Source organism: Chrysemys picta, chromosome 12 (genome assembly GCF_011386835.1).
Source record: "Chrysemys picta bellii isolate R12L10 chromosome 12, ASM1138683v2, whole genome shotgun sequence".
NCBI lineage: Eukaryota > Metazoa > Chordata > Testudines > Emydidae > Chrysemys > Chrysemys picta.
In genome coordinates this window covers 49,579,058-49,604,180 of record NC_088802.1, presented here as the reverse complement: position 1 = coordinate 49,604,180, position 25,123 = coordinate 49,579,058, and the positions used below count along the sequence as shown (strand labels likewise).

General features: G+C 38.8%; 1 protein-coding gene across 17 annotated transcripts in view; it reads left to right on the top strand.

The window, feature by feature from the left end:
* Positions 1–25,123, top strand: part of SMURF2 (SMAD specific E3 ubiquitin protein ligase 2) — a 98,535-nt gene that overhangs the window by 35,854 nt on the left and 37,558 nt on the right. For 11 of the 17 annotated variants that reach the window (XM_042841008.2, XM_065563653.1, XM_065563648.1 and 8 more), the window contains 4 exons: positions 7,882–7,920; positions 18,007–18,140; positions 20,678–20,743; positions 24,431–24,515. In XM_042841008.2, coding sequence (XP_042696942.1) covers positions 7,882–7,920; positions 18,007–18,140; positions 20,678–20,743; positions 24,431–24,515 — 324 coding nt within the window. Of the gene's footprint in view, positions 1–7,881; positions 7,921–9,755; positions 9,865–18,006; positions 18,141–20,677; positions 20,744–24,430; positions 24,516–25,123 lie in introns of all 17 variants that reach the window. The other 6 variants (XM_005282911.5, XM_065563645.1, XM_065563647.1 and 3 more) reach the window with 1 other exon arrangement.

Sequence of the window (25,123 nt, the reverse complement as noted above, 5' to 3'; positions counted from 1 at the left end):
TCGGAAGACAGGATACTGGGCTAGATGGACCTTTGGTCTGATCCGGTATGGCCGTTATTATGTTCTTATGTTTGCCTTCTATCCCTCACCTCTTCCCATCACATCCAGGATATCGCGAAATCCTGTCACTCTTCCTCTAGAGTATCATCAATATGTGTTCTTTTTCTGTTACCAATGGTAAAACTTTACCCTCCCCTCGACTCTTCTCCTTCTTACATATTACCCTTTTCCCTCAGAAAAGACTCCATATCAATATTTTCCAAGAAGATTCTGTTTCCTCCTCCACATCTCATATGAAATCCTATTAGTTCTCTGAATCTAGATACAACTGCACATTTTGCCACTTGCATTGCTTGTCCTGTTTCCTGTAATGGCCTTCTGTATTTGCATCTTTAAATTGCAATTTCTTCTTCAGGACAGGGACCTTATCTTATGTGTATTTATTACATGTATTTTTTTATGCTGTGTGATTAAAACTGTAATAATAATGTGACATAATAATTTCCATAGCAACAGACCCTGATGTCATAAAAACAATATTATAACTTTGCTGTAGAATAAATCCAAAGCTAAAACTAGTCTATGCAAGAGAGAGCTCTTCAGTAATTAGCAGCAGGAGTAAGTAGAGTACAGAAAACTTCTAGGCAGTGTAAATTATTTTGTTCTACAAAGTTCAAGTTTGCACACATGAAAATTCCTTGTGAAGCGCAAGTGTAGTCACGCCGTCAGCGCTGCGAGAGCTCTCTCGCAGCGCTGTAAGTACTCCACCTCTCCGAGGGGAATAGCGTGCAGTGCTGTGAGCGAGCGTGCAGCGCTGCAGGCTCTGATTATACTGGCGCTTTACAGCGCTGTACTCACTGCGCTTGGGGGGGGGGGGGCAGCGGCGTTTTCACATGCCTGAGCGCAGCAAGTTGCAGCACTATACAGCACCAGTTTAGCCAAGGCCTTAGTCCATGTGCTTGGGGAACACAAGTCCAGGCATGTCTGGTGGGGCATTGCTGAGTCCCCAGGCAAGGTTGAACAATTCCCCTGGTGTGGCCTTATGAATTGCAACTCCCTTGGTGAACAATGGCTGTTGATGGTTTTGACACCCGCCGAGGCATTGGTTACTTTCTTTGCTGTTGTCTCTGGGGAACCAATATCTGGCCGATTTCCCCAACTTGGAGCATGTTTTACTGACAACCATACAACGCAATCTCATAACTTTATAAGCACTAACAATATACATATTTAGATAGAACAGTGACTTTCAGCAGATCATAACCTTTCCCTTGATACCCTACATGCCATGCTTTATATGCAAGATCACAATTATATATAAATGAGGAATATGGGGGTTACAGGGCTCTCCCCCAAGGTATAGAATGTCACAACGGGTTTTGTAAACTGACGTCATGTCTCATCAATTAATTAGAATTCTTTGAGGATGTCAACAAGCTGGTGGATATAGTGTACTTGGATTTTCAGAAAGCCTTTGACAAGGTCCCTTATTCAAGGCTCTGAAGGAAACTAAGTAGTCATGGGATAACGGAAGATCCTCTCATGGATTAGTAACTGGTTAAAAGATAGGAAACAAAGGGTAGGAATAAATGGTGAGTTTTCTCAATGGGGTCCCCCAAGTATCTGTACTGGGACCACTGCTGTTCAACATATTCATAAATGATCTGGAAAAAGGGGTAAACAGTGAGGTGGCAGTTTGCAGCTGAAACAAAATTACTCAAGCTAGTTAACGCCAAAGCTGATTGTGGAGAGTTACAAAGGGATCTCACAAGCCTGGGTGACTGGGCAACAAAATGGCAGATAAAATTCAATGTTAAGTGTGAAGTAATGCAATTGGAAAAAATAATCCCAACTGCACATTTATAATAATGGGCTCTAAATGAGAGGTTACCATTCAAGAAAGAGATCTTAGAGTCATCGTAGATAGTTCCCTGAAAACATCAGCTCAATGTGCAATAGCAGTCAAAAAGGCTAACGGAATGTTAGGAACTTTTAGGAAAGTGATAGAAAATAAGACTGAAAATAGCATAATACCACTATATAAATCCATGGTGTGCCTACACCTTGAATATTGCATCTAGTTCTGGTCGCCCCATCTCAGAAAGGATATAGTGGAACTGGAAAAGATTCAGAGAAGGGCAACAAAGATGATGAATAGTATGGAACAGCTTCCATAAGAGGGGACACCAAAAAGATTGGGGCTCTTCAGCTTAGAAAAGAGATGATTAAGGGGAGATATGATAGAAGTCTATAAAATCATCAGTGGTGTAAGACTTCAAATCTCTGGGCACCTTGAGCTTAGTAGCTGTCCTCTCATTACATCATCCTAGGAATTTTATATGACTGTCTTGTGTAGCAGATTGTCATCGCATTCTGTGGTTGCGTACGTGCCTAAAATCTAGGCATCGAGGGACAGCTGAAATTTTCAGCTTTTGTGCCAACGTTAGCTTTCTGCAGTTGAATTATTTGGTTTGTGTTGGAGGGTTCCCATTACATGCTTTCCCTCAGCTCATCACCTTACCCCCCCTCTCACCCCATCTCTTTAAGGGAAGAACCAGTAATAGTGGCTAGACCCAGGACTACTGTTTTCAGGCTAAGTTAACAGCTCTGATATTAGCATCCCTTGTGACTGACTGATTTGTCTAACATTGTGCTGTTCTAGGCATTTCCTGTGATTCGTGCCAGAGTGGATTGTTGTATGATCCACCTAAGAATTAGGTGGCATGGCCGTCATTTTATTTTTACTTGTGAATAAAGCTCTTCAGAAATGAGTACAAAAACAACAAGGAGTCTGGTAGCACCTTAAAGACAGGTGCCACCAGACTCCTTGTTGTTTTTGTAGATACAGACTAACACGGCTACCCCCTGATACTTAACAGAAATGAGTATAGCATTAAGTGATCAAGTCTACTAGGTTCTGAATTTCCCAAAGAAAGCTTTGTTTAACATTTAGCCTTAAAAAGAGGCAGATGCTGTTATATCAGTATCTTTATAAACAGAAGTCACTAGAAAATTTGAAAAAATGTATCACATTCAGTCTACTAATTAGAGAGTAATATTTTATTTCAATCGTAGTAGCTCCTAAAGCGCCATTTACAGTGTGGCTCCATTATGCTAGGCCCTGTATGTGCCTTGAACATGACAATGAACAGTGGTGGGGTAGAGGAGAGATCCAATCGATATGTACATTTGTATGTAATGTATATACAAGTTGTATATAAAATTTTTGTTTCTGGCATATTTAAAAACATTTTGTAATGCACATCAATTGCACCTGACTGTGTCTAAGGCTGGGTCTACACTACCCGCCTGAATCGGCGGGTAGAAATCGACCTCTCGGGGATCGATTTATCGCGTACCGTCGGGACGCGACAATCGATCCCCGAATCGACGCTCTTACTCCACCAGCAGAGGTGGGAGTAAGCGCCGTCGCCGGGAAGCCGCAGAGGTCGATTTTTGCCGCCGTCCCTACAGCGGGGTAAGTCGGCTGCAATACGTCGAATTCAGCTACGCTATTCGCGTAGCTGAATTTGCATATCTTAAATCGACCCCCCCCCCCCCCCCCCCCGTAGTGAAGATGTAGCCTAAGACTTTTAATTGGTTAACTACTTGTAGGGATCATAGAAGAAGCTGGTCTTGGAGAGGGTAGTTCCTTACAGATCAGTTCAGGGAAGGATATTCCTCAGGGGAAATATTTACGATGAGTAATTGTATTTCTCTAAAGTGAGTTCAGTTTGTGGAATGCAACCACCAGCACCATTGAGCTTTGGGAACTTCAAGAAAAGCAGTGTTCTTTGGAAGCACATATTTCAAGCCACGGTTATAAGAGGCTGTTCAGCTCCTGACCCCCTCTGTTGCTCGTTTTCACAGCCAGCTGTGGGAGTTTTCACCCTCTGTATTTGCCAAATAAAACCTTTGGGTTTTTTACCGATAATTTTTAGTGCCTTGAGGGGGTGCTCATAATATCTCAGTGGGCACTGCTTTTCTAGAAGGTTCTTGAATCTCTGTGGCCGTGGGAGTGCATCATACAGATGCACCACTGTCAGAGAACTAGAATTATTGGTAAGTAATTTTTGTATGCATGTCTTGTCACCTTGTAACTTATTTCCACCCTTGCAGGCGGTTATCTTCATTCTTGATTTTTTTTGTTTTTGTTTAAATCCATTCCTTGAAAGAGAAGTTTATTGTTGGGGGAAGCATTTCCCCCCTTTGGCAACACATTCCAATTTTTCCTTGGTTTTGGAATTGCAAAGAAATCCCTGAATCATTTTTGAGAAAGGCGTTGTTTTCAGTTTCCAAAAATAAACAAGACATGTCTGGAGCCACCGAACTCTGATAATAGAGACAATCTATTCCACTCTAATGTTTATCTCAGGGCTCACAGTGTCTTTCTCAATTTGCCATTGTTTCTTCAGGGACCACAGAATTTCTTTCATAGCTAACTGATTACTCAGCACTAGTATCCTTTCATAAAACTTTATTACTTGAATATGATTGCTCTGTATCATCCCCTTTTTTCTTCAGTTTAAACCAATATTATTCCGTTTGACTGAGTAAAGACTTGCTCTCTTTTAAAATTATAATATTAACTGCGATATTTTAATAGCTTATTTGCTTGGGCAGTAATACGATTAGAGGGACAAAAGAAACCATGTTTCTGAAAATAAATTAATGAAGACAAACTGATAAGTATCGCAATGGATGCTAACTTTGGACTGGTTATTACCAGAGGGTACAGAAATTGTAATAATGCTATCTCCTCATTCATTAAGGGCATGGACATGGGCTGTAAATACTTACTTGATCGTTCAGCCACATCATTGCCTATTTCTTCTCTCCATTCTGAAAGTGCAATATCCTCTCAGGTGAAGGACTCATAACCCCAGAAAGGGAACTTTCAAACAGAAGAGAACTTTAAAAATAGGAATCCTTTTATAATTCATGTTTTTCAAAATTCTGCCATATGTAGTGTCCAGCTTAGTAGCAAAGCCTTTCTCCGTATCACTTGTGCTCTTGTTCTACTTTTTTTCTGAGTACAGTGTGATCTGTAAAATTGTCCAAGTGCGTGCTTGTTTTTTATTTAAAAGGTTTCCTTCAGTTTTGCCAAGTGCAAGTCTTCCATAAAAACATGACTTGTAAATATATAGCTACTTGGTTGGCAAAGAGAGGGAAGAAAACTGCCTCAGTTGAGGTGGGTGATTATGTGGTGCTGATAATTGTAGCTTTTTTGTTTTTAACCAGCACGAAAGATTAAATATTGGGTTGTTCTTGAATTCGGCCTTCTTCTTTTCTGAGTGGTCATCTACAATTTCATGTGGTTGGATTTTCCCGTTCAGTTCATTCTTAGCGTGGTCTTGTCAAGAAAAGAGTTCTTGTAGTGATTCTTCAATTTAGATCTCCAAGGCTCTACCCAGCTTCTGGTGCCTACTCAGAAGGTTGTTTTTGAAGTTTCATGTAGTGAGGGTGGAATCTTTCTCCGGGGTTTCAGAAGACAGATACTGGGGAGCCACCTACGCAGCAAGACAAAAGTTCATCTGGTTAGTTTCCTTGTTAGATGGTGTGAAAGCAGGAATACCAGTCAATCTAGACTGGTGAGTCTGACTAATGCACCAAATTTACATATGGGAAGTCTTGCTATTTATATAGAACTGAAAGGAAGACAGATCTCTAAGTTATTTAGAACTAGGCCAAACCACTCAATTTTAGGTCTCTGGTGTTCAAGCATCTTAATTCTTTTGTTGCTGGTGGGCAGGTAAAGCAGAAAGGTACACACTAAGTGAAAAAATATGAAGATATGTCAACCAGGAAATGAGTATAGCCATCGTTACTCAATAGAAAGTTTAAACAAAGCCTTTTTGTGTGGAAGGAAATTCTCTGTACAACATTTCGAGACTAGATCTCTCTATCAGTCTTGTTTTAAAATATTTAAAACAACTTCATTTAGACCCATTTAGTTTTCAAAATAGATAAACATTTTTACAGAAAAATCACTTCTAAAACCTTACAAATCTGACCTTATTTAGACAATTACCGTATATACTCGTTCATAAGCCGAATTTTTTTGAGTAAAAAAGGGAAGCACCAGAGAAGGGGGTCGGCTTATGAACGAGTGTAGAGAGGGAGAGGTGGAACACAGCCCCTCCCCCCAACAGAGGGAGCAAGGAGAGGCAGCAGAGCCAGAAGGGAAGAGCGGGGGGCCAGCATCTCTCCGCTTCTGGTCACGCTGCTCTTCCCCCCCCAGCCTCCGAAGCAGCTGCAGCTCCAGGGCTGGCAGGCTGCAGCCGTGTCGCTCAGCTCCGCCCCCCAGAGCAGGCTGTGGCTGCGCCGCCCGGCCCGCCGGAGCACGGCCCAGCCCGCTGGAACATGCTGTGGTCACGCCGCCCAGTCTGGCCCACTGGAGTAGGCTGCGGCCGGGCTGCCCAGCCTGCCGGAGTAGCTCCAGCCAGGTCAGAGACATCCTCCCCTGGCCCTCCCCAGATAAGGTGGGATGGGATGGGGAGAGTGTGGGAGTCCCGGGCTGGGGTGGGGACATGTGGGGGGTGGTCACAGGGGTTAGTCCTCTGACTCCCAGTTTCTTCCCCTCCCCTCCCCCCAAAAAATTTCCCCACCAGTTGCTGTGCCAGCCCGATAGGGTAAGCTGGGACACTTTGTTTACTTACCTCCGTGCCTGGGGACACTTGAGGTAAACAAACCATCTCGGCCCACCAGTGGCTTATCCTGATGGCCCGGGAGCCCCGGGGGGGTGGGGGTCGGCTTATAAACGAACCAGCTTATGATCGAGTATATACGGTACTTGGATTCTATGGAAAAATTGCCATTAAATGGTTATAATTTACCTTCTCGAGATGTATTGATTATGGTGGGATTTAGATTGATGTATTTAATATTTATCTGTGTTTAAGCAAGGAGACAGTCATTTTACTGTTCAAATTTAAACAGTTAATAAACCGGAAGCTTCTGCACATAGAGCAAATATTTTCTGAAAGAACCAAATTGTTTTAGTTTCATAGCTTATAGTTCAAGTAGCTAATAGATTAGCATATGTGTTTTCAGCTCTTTAAATTGAAATGATTTCTGATATGACTCTTATTTTTCATGTAAGGCAAAGCTTGTTTAACAGACTTCCACAAGCGTTCCTTACGTGTGTACACCACCTCCTTAAATCCTTACTATGTTTTACTAACTGTACCCTGAATACCCTCTGGAGATTGGTTATTTTTGTCTTCTAATAAAGTGTGAATTGAATGCATTTAAAAAGCTGGCTTGTACTATCATAGCAACCAGTTTTCAAAGTGAGACACTGAAACTGCAAAATTAGAATCAAGAATAACAGCTGAAAACAAATGGCAACTCTAAATGATTTATGCCTTCTAAATCTTTAATTTGTGTGAGTGTCGTTGTACTGGGCAAGCTAACTTCATTTATCACCGTCCATCAGGAATTATGCCAAGAGGGCGTATGGTATAGGGGAAGCACCCTAATCCGTTCTAGAGGCACCTGCCCTTCTATTCTTTCTTGATGCAGTTCCATCCCTCCTCCACATATTAGCATGTTCTGGCGATTAAAATTAGATTAAAATTATGGCCATGTCTGAAGGGCTGGAAAGCGCACACACATACTGAGAGCATCACCTCTCTGTAACTTCCACCACAGCTGACCTTGGGGTAACTGTCAAAAGAAGGAACTTCTGGCTCAGCCTTCTGTGTTTACTTCATACATGATTAAAAATGGCCTGTGATCACAATTTGTTTTCTTGCACACATCTTTGATGTTCATAGATTTTTACTTTGCACTGGGTTTTCTGGAATGCTGAGAAGATAAAGAAATTCTAAAATATTAATGATCAGTAATTTCATTATGTATTTCTTGTTTCCCTTGCAGTACTATGTGCAAAAAACTTGGTGAAAAAGGATTTTTTCCGTAAGTAGCTATTAACATTTATGAATTAATATGTGTGGTACATGTTACATAAGTTCTGTACACTACTTTTAACACAGCATCATAGTGCATTGACATCTATGTGTTGAAGGAGATAGTGGTGTTTCCAACCCACTGTTCTTCAGCGCTTGTAACTTTTTAGCTGGCACTCATCCTGGGAGTATTTTTTTAAATCTGTTTTTAAAAACAAACAAACAAATGAACAAAAATTATCAACAACTCCTCTGGACTGGTGTAGAGAGGGGAAGGAAGTTTATGGGTTGAAGACATTTTTGGTGCTAATAAATCTGAAGGATTTTCATCTAAAAATATTGATCTGATCGCTTTTTGGTGTTTGAATAGTATGATTGGTTGATTATGTGCGGTATCTTTTTTTTTAAACAAAAAATTCTGTTTTTTTCCCCACATATGTACCAATTATATTGTTGCTGACTTTAGAGTGGAGAGAGAAGTTTTTCACCTTGAGTAACTTCTTTCAGGCAAATTGCAGGCTTTCAGAAAAACTAGCATCACATACATAAATATACATTGAACCATTTTACCATAGACAAGCTCCTTTGGTCTAACAAGCAGATACACCTTTTTATAATTAATGAGCAAGTCAGAATACATATTTGCCCACCCTGAACTGAAATTATGCACCTTCCACTAGTTTTCATGATATTTTGGAAGGGAAAGAGGATTCTTCTCAACTATGTGTGTGTGCGCGCGCACACAGATACAGAGATAGAGATATCTCTGTATCAACTTCCTTCCAAATGAGATTAGTAGGTAAAGCAGGAGAATCCAAAAGGGCAGACCCTAAACTTTAAAGATAACCTGCAAAGAGGAAAAAGATGGATGTGTGCCCTTTTTTGTGGTCTTATGATATATAAAAAAGACCGTAAAGCCTTAATGTTTATTTTGTTTGTAAGGTCTCTGAGGAAGAGGCTGTCCATTACTATGTGTTTTGTATAGTGCCTAGCAGAATGGGGCTTTGATCTCAGTCGGGGCCTGTAAATACTACCATAATACAAATAATTAGCAAGGATAACTAAAAAATCCTGCTTGTAACTTAACTTAAATACCAGGAATGTTATCTTCTGTGAATTTAGTGGATTCCTTGTTGGCTGTTCATTGGGAACTTACACAGGGTTGAAGGGGCTGAGAGTGGTTAGAACCTTATATAACAAGAGCTTTTCTCCATAAATATTTGACTCCGGGATTAAAAAACAAACAGTTTTAAAGAGTTTGAATGAAAATTACTTCTCTTCTCAGTCAGATTGCACTTGCTTGGTATATTTCATGTTGTCCTAACAGGCCTCCAGTCATCCATAGTTCCATCCCAAGTAGTCAAGATTTGAATGGCAAGTGTAAAAATAGCAGAAGGAAAAACATTTTTTTTTAAGGGGGAGAAAAATGCGTAGCCCTTTTTACACATAAGGGGAAAAAAAACTTTCTTTTTCTTTGCAGGTCACCTTTAGAGCATTGTTGCAAAGCTCAGTTTGTTCATCTACTTAAAGGCAGTTTAACATTGTAGTTCTGTCAGTTTGTATACATAAGACACACATTTTTTATATATTTGTAGAGAATATGAAATATCTGAAAACTCTTTCAAAGCAAGTATTTTATCCTGAATTTTGAATATTCTAATGCAAACATCACGTTAACCTACTTGGAGCTGAAATTGTGATGATGACAGACTCCGATTAAATATGACCCTTTTCAAAATACTCAGCATATAAGAAAAAAAAATCACAGTTGTGTATTGATTATCATTTTATTTTTCTTCAGTTTTCAAGCATGCCCTTTTATGAGTTTTTCCTCCCCTCCTATAGGACTTCCTGATCCATTTGCTAAGGTGGTGGTCGACGGATCTGGCCAATGCCATTCTACAGATACTGTGAAGAATACGCTTGATCCAAAGTGGAATCAGCATTATGACCTGTAGGTGTTAACAGTGATATCTAAAATACAGCAAAGGTTTGAAGCTGAATCTTCTAAAAAGCACAGAAACTCCAAAATTGCCAAATGTTCACAGTAGTGAAAATATGCCAGAGGAGTAAACCTTGTTAGCCAGGGTGAAAAATACATGCACCACAATCACACCTTTCGCATCTCAACACTACACCCTGGTATGTTTTCTAATACACTGTCTGCAATGCATTTTACAGATAGCATAGTGTTGTTTGGATTATTTTATTGTCCAACATTTTGATAGTGGACTCTGCATAAAATAAAAGGAAAAAATAGTTTACCAAATTTCCCTTAGCATTTATTCTTCCTTTCCTCTTCATTCCATTTTTTATTTCTGCAGTGTAATTTGGTGTCTTTCCTTCTGTCTTGCAAAATCTTTCTTCAGTCCTAATGTTGTTTCCTTCTTTCCCTTTCTTATTCCCTTTAATTTGTGCTAAGTATTTCATTTCTGTTCTGTGTAGGTTTTTATACTGCTATCCTCACCCTAGTATCTGAGCTCCTTTCAGTAGTGCAGTAAGCAACATGACATACATCTGTCATGTGTGGTTCATTCTTTCTCTTGCTTCTCCCTGGGGGAGAATTTTCTGTGCAGAAATAATACAATATTTTGTTTTCTTAGGCATTTTTAATTTTTTTTTATTATATTGTTTCTCTGCTCTCTTCTTCCCTTTTGTTCTTTCAATATGTGCTTGGGGTGAAAAGCAGAAAGAGGAGTCTTTGAACTATTTGCACAGTTTGCCTCAAGGCGCTCTTTTTAGTCACTGATTACATCCTGGCTTAATCCATTCCTCCATTCACATTGTCTTCCCTCCATTCCTGTTTTCTGCCAGTATCTGCATTCACTCCTTAGGGCCTGTCTTGTGGGAGTATTTGTATTGATCAGGCTACTCCAGTGCAGACCTTCAGTGTAGCTGCAACACAGTGGTGTAAAATGGGCTTTTACAAGTTTTAAACTGCTGCATCACTTATACATAGGTGCTGGAACTAGAGGTGCTGGGGGTGCTCCCACACCTCCTGGCTTAAAGTGGTTTCCATTATATAGAGGTCTTACAGTTTGGTTCAGTGGCTCTCAGCACCTCGCCCTCCCCCCGCCATTATACAGATTGTTCCAGACCCCCTGTTTAAAACTAGGATAAACTGCAAGCCCTGATTTGCACCCAGTGCAGCATATCTATGCTAGGGATTTGCCGCAGCATAGCTGCATCACTGAATTTATACCTATACAAATATCTCCACTCCATGCCTCCGGCTTCCCAGGGAAAAGAAGCCATGGCTCCAGCCAGCATCCTAAATCTTCAGCAGAACACTAATGTGAAAGACCTGTTTTAAAGTAACCTCAGATCTTCCACTTCCTTGAATGGTTGAAGACTAAACACGCACAATACATTTTCAGAATTTTTTGGTGCAAGATACAAAACATTTGCATTACTATTTCACTAAATGTCATTGATAATTTAATGAAACAATATTGCTTTACTGGGGAGTGGGATTGTAGTATTTTAGCCAAGGACAGCATTTGTTCAAAGCATATTTTCAAAGCTTTGTAACTGTGCCATAAAAACTTAGTCCAGAGTCAAGCTCCGCATATGCAGTCTTTTTTTCAATTTCCAAACAAATTTGATTTAAAAGCAGTTTGTTATAAGGAGAAAAAACATCTCTATGCTTTTCATGTTTAAAGAACTTGAAAATGCTTTGATTTTCATAATTATTAAATCTGCCAAGGTGCTGATTTTATACAAGTAGCTAATTAAGTGAATTGTCTAAATCTTCAGGAACTGATTTTTTTCAGAGATTTCTTCATAGCCATATTTATTAGGCATTGTAATCAGGAGCACTTTTCAGGGTTGGTATGGCAAATACTGCTGTGGAAATTGGTGCCAGCTGGTGAAATATATTTAAATTGGCAGCAGTATCGAAGTCTTGCATTTTCTTTTTCTCCTCTCATTCTTTCTTTTTCTTTCTCTTCCCACCCCCTTACCTTTCTTTTTGGAAATGCCCATTAGCACACATTAATGATCTTCTTTATAGGAACAAAAAGAAAGAGTAAGGGAGAAAGGAAAGTGAAAAGAGTGTTGCCAAGTTTGTGTTTCCCACAACCTTGGTGGCTTTGTAAAGCTAGTTGTGGGATTTTTAAAAGGAGTAATGAGTTACTATAATTTGATGGTACTTATAATAATGCTGCCCACTTCTTGTTTACAATGTCACCTGAAAATGAGAACAGACATTCACATGGCACTGTTGTAGCTGGCGTTGCAAGATTATTTACATGCCAGATGAACTAAACATTCATATGTGCCTTCATCTTCAACCACCATTCCAGAGGACATGCATCCATGCTGATAACGGGTTCTGCTTGATAACGATTCAAAGCAGTGCAGACTGACACATGTTCACTTTCATCTGAGTCAAATGCCACCAGCAGAAGGTTGATTTTCTTTTTTTGGTGGTTCGGGTTCTGTAGTTTCCACATCAGAGTGTTGCTCTTTTAAGGCATCTGAAAGCATGCGCCACACCTTGTCCTTCTCAGGTTTTGAAAAACACTTCAGATTCTTAAACCTTGGGTGCAGTGCTATAACTATCTTTAGAAATTTCACCTTGGTACCTTCTTTGCATTTTGTCAAATCTGCAGTGAAAGGGTTCTTAAAACGAACAGTATGTGGCGGGTCATCATCCAAGACTGCTGTAATATGAAATACATGCCAGAATGTGGGTAAAACAGAGCAGGAGACATTCTATTCTCCTTCAAAGAGTTTAGTCAAAATTTAATTAACACATTATTTTTTTAACGAGTATCATCAGCATGGAAGCATGTCCTCTTGAATGGTAGCTGAAGCATGAAGGGGCATACAAATGTTTACCATATTTGGCATGTAAATACGTTGCAATGCCAGCTACAGAAGTGCCATGCGAACGCCTAGTCTCACTTTCAGGTGACATTGTAAATAAGAAGCCAGCAGCATTATCTCATGTAAATGTAAACAAACTTGCTTGTCTTAGTGATTGGCTGAATAAGAAGTAGGACTGAGTGGACTTGTAGGCTCTGAAGTTTTATGTTGGTTGGTTTGAGTGCAGTTATATAGCAAAAAAAAAAAATTTACATTTCTAAGTTGCACTTTCATAATAAAGAGATTGCATTATGGTACTTGTGTGAGGTGAATTGAAAAATAATTTTTTAAATCATTTTTACAGTGCCCATATTTGTAATAAAAATAATATAAGGTGAGCACTGTATACTTTGTATTCAGTGTTGTAATTTAAATCAGTATATTTGGAAATGTAGAAAATCATCCAAAAATAGTTAATAAATGTCAATAGAATACCAATTGTTTAACAGTGTGATTAAAGCTGCAATTAATCGCGATTAATTTTTTTCAGTTAATCACGTGAGTTAACTGCGATTAATCAACAGCCCTAGCTTTTATCCATCATTTTCACTTTCAGAATCTTGTGTGTCTGAAGAAATCAAAAAAGATGTGTTCAGGTTAGCAATAAATAACTCCTCAGACAGAAGCAGGTCTTTCCTCTGTAACTAGCTCATACTTTCATGAGCTCTGGAAGAGTTATCTCCATGCCTTTATTATGTAATGAATTTTTAAGAGATGGCATGTTTGTGTGTCTCTCATCTGCGGGACCTGAAATCCAAGAAAAATGAGTTTGCATTCATAGGTAACGTTACTCTTAATACATATATCTTTTTGGGTATGATCCTGTAGAGTTTATTATTCTTCCTGGATCCTCCTTACTCTCGGTACTTAAGGTCTGACCTCACACTGAATCTCACTCATCAGTCATTTAAAAACAAAAAAAGTCGTCTTTCTCTCCCTTCATTCACTTACTTTATTCTCCTTTATTTTCATTTAAACCCAACTTTTCTTTGCTTCCTTGCTTTATTACCCCATAATACTAGATGTGATTTAAGAAACCTATTTTCTATTATTAAAATTATTTACCTTAAAAACATAAAAAATCGGAGCTCTGTGTACTGTCCTGACGGCGTTTTCAAATGCACATATTCTCAGCTCCAAGTTGTCTAGCTTGGCAGTTAGAAGTATCTTAAACCCCAGAATGCTATCCACATGATTGTCCTCTTAAGGAGCCTTGAATTGATTAAACGAGTTTGACTCTGTAGAATACATTTATCTGAATGTGATTTAAATATATTCTGAATTCTTACTTTGATATAACTAATGCCAGTTCTCAGCTCTGCATCCCAAGCAGATGTTAAAATAAAGTAATCTTTTCCTTTGCAGAAAGTCTAGAAAAATGTCATAGTAAGAATAGTAACTAGCCCACTGCCAAAAAGGCTGATGATTAATCCCTGCAATCTATGAGATTATTTGCCTTTCCGACCTCTTCTGAAAATAATAATACGGTAGATTCTAAAGGCATCATAATGTTTACCCTAACAACACACCATTGCATGGGAACGCTAGTCTCTGACTTATGACACTGTGCTGCTACAGGAAATAGTATGCACGCCAAGGATAACAGATGGTGTCTCAATGGCAAAATGCCCACTTGGTCTCTTCTGTGGAAATCAACCAGAGGAAGGTGCAAATATGTAGAATTTTTAGAGCTGATGTAATTAAATACAACATTATTTTAGTTTTCTACTATAAAATATTTAGTTACTTAGAGTTTTTTTTTTAATAATTGTAATAGTCTGATGTCCAATAACATTGTCTCTTGGTTACGGTGTGTCTGCTCAATGCCAAGTTTAGGACCTTTCGCATAACAAATTAACACTTACAGGCTTTTTAATGATACTGCATCTGAGTGTACAGTGAGAGGGATCTTTATGTATTTGTAGAACTGTGTTTGAATTAGGTTGCCAATTTTAAGGGAACCCACATTCCTTAAGTCTGATTCAGCCCAATACAGTAGCTTCTGTCCTGTATAAGACTTTTTCCCCCCAAGGCTTTTGCAGTACTGGGAGGACCAATAGTACGTTTTTTGCTATATGTGCTTCTTAATTCAGATTTTAATGTGAGAGGAAGCCGTTGAATTTGATAAATGATTAAATTCCTTAATCCAGCTGGGTGTGTGTAGGGGAAAATCTGGGAGCCCTTCCAGAAAGAAATATCCAAAAAGCATCTCTTTGGCAGTAGTTAAATGTCAATAAAATACCATGCTTGTCCTAGTCGTGTTCCCTTTTCTCCCTTATTTTCCATCTTTTTGTGTTTTCCTTATTGCTCATGCTTTTCCCAATGCCTGAAAAATCATATTTGGCACTTTTACTGAGCTTTATATGTTCAAAGCACATAAATATTATCTAAACCTAGCTCCACCATTATGAAGGTACTATTAGCTTTTTTTTACAAATGGGAATACTGAGAGAAAGTGAGTAACTTATCCAAAGCAGCAAAAGGAGTCTGTCAGATCAGGGATTAGAAATTGGGATTTCCCGGCTTCCAGTTCTGTGCTGCATTTTCTTTGCTTTTCTAGAGACAGCACATCTGGTCTGATCAGAGGTGCTTTTTCAGGAAGGAAAGTTTCCTTCTCGCCCTTTCTTCCTGCTTTCCTCTCCCAGGCAGAATTCTGCAAAGAAAGTGTGCTTTGCCCTAGTGTCACAACGGTAGGCAAGTGACTTGACAGCAACCCTTCTGGATGGTAATGGTGCAAAATGGATAGGCTCTGAAGGAAATGCTACCTATGGATCTTGGTGAACTAATTCATCTAAAATAAGAGCTAACCCTTTGTCTAAAACTTGACTTGAACCTTTTTGAGTTTAAACAAAATAATTTAATTAACAAAATCAGGTAAGATAGAGGTTTAGAGGTGGAAGTACTGAAATACTGAAAATAGCCTGTTTCCAGAATATTTCATAAAACCCTGTTCTTGTACAAAATCCCAGTTTGCAGACTTGAGATATAGAAAAGTTAAGATTGCTAACTTCTGGGTATCTTGCTTATCTGAACTATATCTCTTGAGGTTTCTCTTCACTAGAATATTTCATATGGCCTCAATTGCAAGCATTGGAGGCCATGATGTAGCTATTGAGGATGGGTGTGTGTGTGTGTGGGGGGGGGACAGGGTGACCAGATGTCCCGATTTTATAGGGACAATCCCGATTTTTGGATCTTTTTCTTATATAGGCTCCTATTACTCCCCACCCCCGTCCCGATTTTTCACATTTGCTGTCTGATCACCGTAAGCGGGGGGAAGTTGAGGAAACTCTAAGGATTTGGCTACACTGGAACTCTATGGGAGAAAATAAATGGATTTGTTATGTGAAGAAGCAGAGTTTAACTTCTTTGTTTTAAGACTTTGAACTTTTTTTTTAATAAACAAAATTCCTAGCTAGGGTTTTATGTTTGATTTTTATTGCAAGTTGATGTGAAACAAATGTAACTTACTATCCCAACAATGGACAGAAAATGCCAATTCAGTCCTTAAATACCACTATAATTTTTCTCTGCCTCAATTTGCATAGTAAAAAAGATTAAGCATTGTTTCCAACAAGGTCCACTAGTGTTTATAGGAAGTGTTTTTTCCACAGGAGGAAAAAACATCTTTCTTTGGCAAGTGTAAGTTGAATGGCTTCCTCTCCTAACATGATACTGAGACTAGATTTTTCTAGTGCAAAATTCAGATGCTAAATTGCTAAGTAGTAGTATAGAAGCTCTTACCTGCCTTCTATGGAGGACTTGTTAGTTACTTCTGAGCCATAAAAACTCACCCTCAAATGTTACATTAGTAAAGTATTGAAATACATATTTTTACTTAATTTTCTAGATAGGTTTGAAATTTTATTTGACGATTTTTTGTCCTTTTTAAAAGCAACAAGGAAATACTGGAAAATAAAAGGCTCATGGGTTTTGGTTATTTTTATTCTTTAGTGCTCATAACTAGTTCACAGGAATCTGTTTTAAGAATACAAAAATAAGTATATGAAATATAGTGTAAACTGTCACAACTAATATTGTGCAAGTGAATTCCGGTCTTCCCTTCCGTATTTCTCCTGTGCTTTTCTGCCTCCAATACCGTTCTTAAATCGGCATTGTCAAGGTTGATAGGCCAAAAATCTGACCTCCCTTGAGAGTTACATTTGTCGGTCTGCTGACAACTTCACTTCAAATAAATAAATTTAAAAGTGTTAACCCTAATATTAAAAAAAACTAGGACTTTTTTCCCCCCTCTCCATACTCACAGGTATGCAACTACAGTAACGCTCTTCCCTGCTCTGCTCTGTTCTTGTATGCAGGCAGTAAAGTGAAATCTCCAAGAATCCTGCTCCGAAGGCCTGCATACAAGAAAGAAGCAGAGGAAAAGCGTTACATGAACACTTACTTGAGTACAGCTGCAATTTAAATCCCAACAGGTAGGTCCCATTTTTAGTCTGCCAGCCTTGACAATATCATTTAAACTTTGACCAACAGCGTTCACAACTCTTTTTAGATAAGAAGACAATACAAACTATAATGAATGTGGGAGGGTGTATGTAGAAAGTGGTGATGGTATCTGGATGGCTGAATTGATTGTTTACTTTTTGTTCAAAAGAAGTTGGTGGTAATCTAAAGAAGGCCAGAATCTGAGAGCTTGGAATGGAGCACCTCTCAGGATCTGGGCCATAATTCTTAAATTTATATTGCCCGTGATTGAAATAACTAAACAATTAGATACCAGTCATTCTCACTTAGACATATTGTCACTGTCTAGCCAGAGGGTGTTGGCAATAGTTGATGTATCCAAAATACTTGGAAAGGTTCTTTCGAAATTGCTTCCTGTAAAAATTGGTTTGCAAATAAAATGCTTCTTAAAAGTGAACTTAAAAACAACCATCCAACCAACAATAACAAACCCTTTCAGTGTTCAGATTTTCTAAAATTTGAGAAATACTCATCTGGATTTTGCAAAGTACTCAGTAAAGTGTTTTTGTAGCTCTGTAGATACCATGTATTTCACACTGCAAGGGATCCAGCAGGTCTGAACCAAAGTATTGTACAGTCTTTTGTTAGAGATACTGGATCAGAGGCAAGTCTAAAGTGGTGCAACTTGCATCCTCTTCTGGGCCTCCATGTTGCTTAAATTACACCCATTGAGATTTCTTAAGACTCTCACTATTTTATCAATGTGTAACCTTATAATGCTATTTATTTTTGCCCTTTTCAGATATATTGGGAAGTCAGATTCAATAACAATCAGTGTATGGAACCACAAGAAAATCCATAAAAAACAAGGAGCTGGTTTTCTGGGTTGTGTGAGACTTCTTTCAAATGCAATCAACCGCCTTAAAGACACTGGTTGTAAGTAGACTAAGTGCTAATATTTTGTCTCTGTTTTAGAGCACTTTTGCAAAGAGTTTTAAAAAAATTCAGTGGCAGCTCTGTGTATATGTTAATGTTTTCTTTTTGTTTTGCCCTTTTTAAAGACCTGTATTTTCAGCTGGCCAGCCCATTGCAATATTGTTTCCTAGGTAAGGAAAATATGCTGAATTTAAGGCAGTGGTTCTCAGCCTTCTGTTTCCAGACTACCTATTACAACAGAAAGTTTCAAAACACCCTTCACTCTAGAAACAAAGGTGCAGGGGGAATGACCGAACTTTACAGTTGCACTGCTACAGTGCTGTTTGTATAGACATTGCCTTAGTCATGGGTTTTCCATCTGGGGATTGCAACTTGTTTCAGGTGGGTCATCATTCCCTCTCCCACCCCTTTGTGTCTAGAGTTGAGCGAGTTTTGAAACTTTCTGTTGTAATATGTAGTCTGGAAATAGAAGGCTGAGAACCACTGTGTTAAGTTCAGCATATTTTTCCTTTCCTAGAAAACAATATTGCAGTTGGCTGGCCAGCTGAAAAACCCATGACTAAGGCAATGTCTATACGTACAGCACTGTAGCGGCGTAGCTGTACCATTATAGCTGCGCCACTTCAACACTCTATTTCGACGGGAGAACTCTCTCCCCTCGGCATAATAAAACCACCTCCACGAGCGGCAGACGCTATATTGGTAGGAGAAGCTGTGCACCTGAGCACTTGTCAGTGTAACTTAGGTCGCTCAGAGGGGTTGTGGTGTCTTTTTTTTTTTTCCACATGCCTGAGTGACATAAGTTATGCTGACATAGGCTGCAGTGTAGACATAGCCTAAGCCTATTGACTTTATGACCTTCTTAGACTTCAGCAGTTTCATGAATGAAAACTGATCCAGTCCTAAACTTTGTATGCCTTATGACTGAGCAATTATCAGAAATATAACTATCTCTTGTCACATACCTTACTTTCATATTTGCACAAACTTGCACTGGAATGCTATTAGAGTTGTTGGCTTTATTTAACCAACAGTCAACATATTCTTATTTGGAAGGTTTAACATCATGAATTGCAAACATATAATTTGATATTCTAACCATTCCCTGCTCTAATGAAAAATAGAGAGGAAAAATAGACCTAGTACCAGCATTACTCACTTTACACCATCTTGTCTCTCGGCTATTTATGTACATTAGTGGTATCTTTGCATTGAAAGTTGACAATATATAGTCCTTTTTCTATGTCCCAGTGCAACAAAAGTATGTTGGAGGTGGATGAAATTGCATACCTAGAATCTTTAAGATAATTTGTTTCAGATGAGATCACTCAAAAGGTAGTTCAACTTCTAGGTCTTAGAATATCAGGTGTCCCTTTCTTAACTTTGTTGTTGCACTAGTTTGGTGCTTCTGGTGCTAATTGCCCAAATTAAACTTCCTATATCAGAGCTGTAAAAGAAGACAAATTCCAGTCACTGCCTTTATTGCCTTCAAAGATATGACTCTTATCAGAATTGTAGTTGGATTCCAAGTGTTTAACTTGTTTTTGTTTTAATAAATTGTACTTTTAAAAAGGTGCATGAAGGGTAGCTTTAATTTGAAGTTAGAGATCTGTACTTGAGAATTACTGCAGCTTCAATTTCTACCTGTGTAGCCTGTGCCTAAATATGTTGAAAGTTTACAGCAAACTTTTACAATAGTGTGGATTTACCGTTTTAAGAGAATGTTAATAAAAATTGTAAGATGCCTTTTTCTCGTTATGCTAATTAACACGGATTCCATTGACACTGGTAAGAGAACAGTAGTAGATCAATCATAAGGCATGCCTGCCACTGAACAAAGCATGACAAACCACTCTTGATGAAAAAGATGTACTTACCTGGCTAGGCCAGTCAGACTTTTCTTTTTCCAGGAAGTATTCTAGTCTCCCTTCAAAAAATTGGATTCTTGAAGATGAAGTAGCAACTGAATCTCTAATTTCTAACTGCTTGTAGTTGTCTCAGTGGTTCAACACATTGCATTTTGCTTAATTGCTTGGACTTCTTGCTGTTTAGTGTGGAGTACATGCTCATTTGATTGATGTTCCAGATTAGCTGTGTCTGTGTTTACGTCTCTTGTACTAATATCCGATGCCATGGCGACAGCGAGTTATGGTGGTGATTGCTCCCTACATGGGGGAAAAAAAACAAGTTGGTTTTTAATACCATGTAACCAGTCCAGTCTGACTGCACAATCTCCTGTGTTAAATGAGAAGGTAGGAGGAGAGTAAGAATTGTGAGGAGGAAAGAACTTTGTGAAGTTGGTCAGAGAACAGTTTAAAATTTAATAAAGGAATTAAATGTCTTTTTAACGTTAATAATTTTTACTTTCAATTTTAGAAGCATGAAAATTAAATGTGCTGTCTTAAGAATTTTTTTCCCCTTTCTGAATTCTAGCAATTTTAAGATAGCTCAGATCTTGCTTTTATGGTAATTCAGAATGCTCCTTAAAAACGGCAAAATATTATATAGTTAACACTAGATATTTCCTGATTTTATAGATCAGAGGTTGGATCTATGCAAACTTGGGCCAAATGACAATGATACAGTTAGAGGACAGATAGTAGGTAAGTGTGGATTTTTTTTTAATTCAATTGGAACTTTGTTTTGAATTGTACTATCAGCTTCTAGATTGGTGTTTTCTGGACTAGAGTAACAATAACTATGCTTTTAAATTTGATTGTCAAGGAGCCATTGCCAAAGGCCTCTAATAACTGTATGTGTGTATGTATGTGTGCAGTCGAGCTCATGCATAGAGTTATAAAGAAAAATAACAAGGCCCAAGAAAGCAAAGTAGTGCTGAAATGAGGCAAACTAGACTACAATAATACTAGTATAAAAGTTGTATAAAATGCATTAAAAGAAAACTGTCTTGAGCTTTGCCGTGAGGAGGTGACAGATGAACTCTGGGGCTAACTTCCCCTGAAAACCCAACAAAGCTGAAATTGTTGACCTTGCTTCAGGGCACCATGCAAGACATATTTTCTGTAGGTTTTGTCTAAGAAGGGATGCCTTCCAAGGAGTTTTGCTATAACTGGGGTGAGTTCTTCTTTGGGATAACTTCACTAATATATATTGTATTTTTATGGCTTTTTAAAAAATTGTCTTGCTTCAATCTCAGCTGCTGTGCTGTGTGATTCAGGTACTTTGTTCCTAAATTATTTAAGATTTTTTAAACGCTATAAATAAATCCTTGAAGCAGGCTTATTGGAAAATAAGCAGCCACACATTTAAGTAAACATTCTTCTTTTGCTGCATTCTGAACTTAATTCAGAGTAAGTTTAAAGGGCAGCCCTGAGTAGAGCACATTACAATCGTTCAGCCTGGAAGTCACCACGTTGTGGATCATTGTGATGGGGTCTGTATTTTTGTGGGGGAGCTGTAATCTATGAATATTTCAGAGATGGGCGGGGGGGAAGATTTGGGCCTCCATGTTCAGCTCCTGGTTATAAAATCTCCAAGTCGTGTACCTGATCCACCCTGCGAGGGATCTCTACCAATAGGCAAGGCAGCCAGGCAACAAGTGAGGGCTTCTGGATGTTTGTTACCCTCCTCAAAATACTCTGTCCATTGATACCTCTGCTTTATCTTAGCTAAATTTTAACCAGCTGTTTTGCCTCCAGTCTGCAGTCTTTGTGAGGTAGTAAGATAGCATCAAAACAGAGGTGATGTAATAGGATCAGATGGTGGGAGATATGTCGGTATCATCAACACATTATTAATGCTTCAGTCCATGCTGACATATCAGTTTTCCATGGAGGTTCACACTAAACATTAATGATGATAAAATAGACACTTGTAGCAGCTCCCTTGGTGCTGGTGGAGTATTCATAGCTACCGACTGAAACCTGGTTGAAAGTAGTGTTCATCTCTTCCCTGAGAAATCCACAGCTTGTGAAGTTATAAAGTGTGTTACATTAGCACCATTGCTGCTTCCCTTGTAAGAATAGTATCTGTACATTGTTTCAAGCTATTAACTTTAAAAAGGCCTTGTGTCTTCAGTCAGTGCTGTCTTTAACTTGACAGATACTCCAGAGGCTCCTACCTTTTTTCTATTGAAAATTCATTGTTAGTCTCCTTAAAATTTTCTTCACTAATACAACTTCGTTTTGTGGATGAATGGGTCCAGGTAAAACTAGATAATTCTGGGTATAATAGAGTAGAGAGAGTTGATTTTCTTTTTTTTAATCAAAATAAATTGTAGCTAAAATGAGTTGGAAGTGGGATTAGCTTTATAACAGGGGTGAAATGGCCTGAATTAAAGGGCAGGATAAAATTGAAAGGGAAATTATTCTATTTATCTAATTGGTGTCTTCAGCAATTGATTGTCTAGGAAAAGAGGGACACCTTGGTGTATGCCTTATGGCTAAAAATCTAGGGACTTCCTGGTGAATGCCTTATAACTGAGGGCAGAGAACAGGGGGAATCTTGCCTGGGGTTACCTTTAAAGTGGGGGGGAAAGAAGGGTGATGATTTTGGGTAGTGGATACAAAGGGCACCTGAACTGTGTCTTAATCTTGCAGCTCTCTTCTGTGCCACTATTTTATTTCTGATGTGGCAGTGCAGAAAAATGAGTCCTTACTCATTACAAAATGAAGCCGTCCACTAATTTTGGTCCTCACATAGGCAAAGAGGAGGTAATTGTTTAGTTTCATTTTTGTCTGTGTGTATTGGTATTGCTTGCCTACATGCAACAACATGAACTTGTAATGTGTGGGGTTGTTGCAGAAAGTCAATCAAGCATTTCCTTGCTCTCTAAAGAAATTAAGGGCCGTCTACATTTCTCTCTAATAAAGACCACACTCATAAAAGGTTAGGCATTAATACTGGCTAGAAATGAGGTTAATGCACACAGATACAGCAAGACTTCTTGTGTAGCTCAGCTAGCGTCCCAAAATCCTGAACTTCAACACACCTTTTGATTCAGAACTGGGCCTCTCTCTTTCGGAGGTTGCCAATAATGTTAAATTGTCTTGTGGTTTTATGATATGGGCAAATGTCCATTTGGGTCTAGATTGAGGCCATTAAACTTATTTTCGTTTCATTTGTGGAAAAGATTTGAATGCAGGTGTCCAGAGATGAAAAGGTGCATTCATGTCACACAGCCAACAGAAAGCAATCATGTATTTGGTTTCCTGCGTGACTAACCTCTTTAACAACAACAACAAAATAAACAAAATGCAACCTGAACGTTCAAATCAGATATTTTTACACATTGCAATGTTAGGAACAAAACTTGTCCACAAAACCTGTGATTTCATAACTGCAGTGAAAAAGCTTCTGGCATTAAAACAATGTTTTAAAATGTTTAAGGCTGTAGCATGTAATACTGTTTTAGTTTGTTTATAAATTTTTACTGTAAGTAATAAGACTACTGTTCTGATAAATGCTTTTGAAATACAATTTAAATGTGTTTAAATCTATATCACTGATATTTGAATGTTAGTTTACATAGATCTCTAATAACCAAAATGTATTGTGCTCATAGCATTTAAACTTTGCCTGTTTTGTGTGTCCTTTTTTTATGATGAATTTTCACCCTCATTCATAGTTACTATGAAAAAATTGAACCTTAGTAGAAACTGCATTTTTAGACCGCTTAACAGGCCCAGTCTTGGTTGCTGCTTTCCATTAGAAGTGTTCCTTTTCAGTTTCTAGTAGCAGTCTGACACTGGCATTGCACAATTCCACTTGCTAGTCATTCTGCATGGGATCAGCCACCCTGTTGTCACCAGACCAGTTGTACAGTTTTAAGCTTTGCCTAAGGAAGATCAAAATTAATTACAATTTCAGATTTAACTTTTCTTCCCACTTTAAATTACACGCTTATCCCTAAAGGTGGGTTTTTCAAAGTAGCATACAGAGATTTAGTTGTGTGGAACCACATACCCCTCTACCCCGATATAACGTGACCCAATACAACACGAATTCTGATATAATGTGGTAAAGCAGTGCTCCGGGGGGGGGGGGGGGGGGGGCGAGGCTGTGCACTCCGGTGGATCAAAGCAAGTTCGATATAATGCGGTTTCACCTATAACGCGGTAAGACTTTTTTGGCTCCCGAGGACGGCGTTATATCGAGGTAGAGGTGTATTATCTCTGCTTAACCTTTATTAGCTATTTGGGGAGGAAGATAAAATTCAGAAAATGGTTTAACTTAGCCCTCCTCTAAGTTATACCATTTCTTTCCAAATGTAATTGTGATTTGGATTCTGTTGCAGTATCTTTAATAATTGCCTTTTAATATTTTAATAGTAAGTCTTCAATCCAGAGACCGAATAGGCACAGGAGGACAAGTTGTGGATTGCAGTCGTTTATTTGACAATGATCTACCAGATGGGTAAGCTAACACCTATACTCACTTTACTTTTTAACCTTTGAAGTGATGAGATGTCAAAGTAAAAATAGACTTTTTTTTTTATTAAATATTTATAAACCTATAGAAGTTTTAATTTAGAAGCTGGAGACATACCAGTCACTGACTTAACTGTAGAAGGTACTTACTGAGGCTATGTCTACAGTACAGCCGGAACTGATGCTCTGAGATCGCTCCACCGGCGGTCGATTTAGTGGGTCTAGTAAAAACCCACCAGATCGACAGCAGATGGCTCTCCAGTCGACCCCTGTACTCTACGCCCGACAAGAAGAGTAAGGTAAGTTGACGGGAGAGTTTCTCCCGTTAACTCATCGCGATGGAGACCCCGTGGTAACTCGACCTAAAGTACGTCGACTCCAGCTGCGTTATTCACATAGCTGGAGTTGAGTAGCGTAGGTCGACTTACCGCGGTAGTGTAGACATAGCCTTACTCAGAATGATTGCTAAGAAAATGATTGCGAGAAAATCTCCCGTGGACTTCCCTTACTCTTTTCGTCGGGGGTAGAGTACAGGGATCGACTGGAGAGCGATCTGTAGTCGATTTGGCGGGTCTTTAGTAGACCCGCTAAATT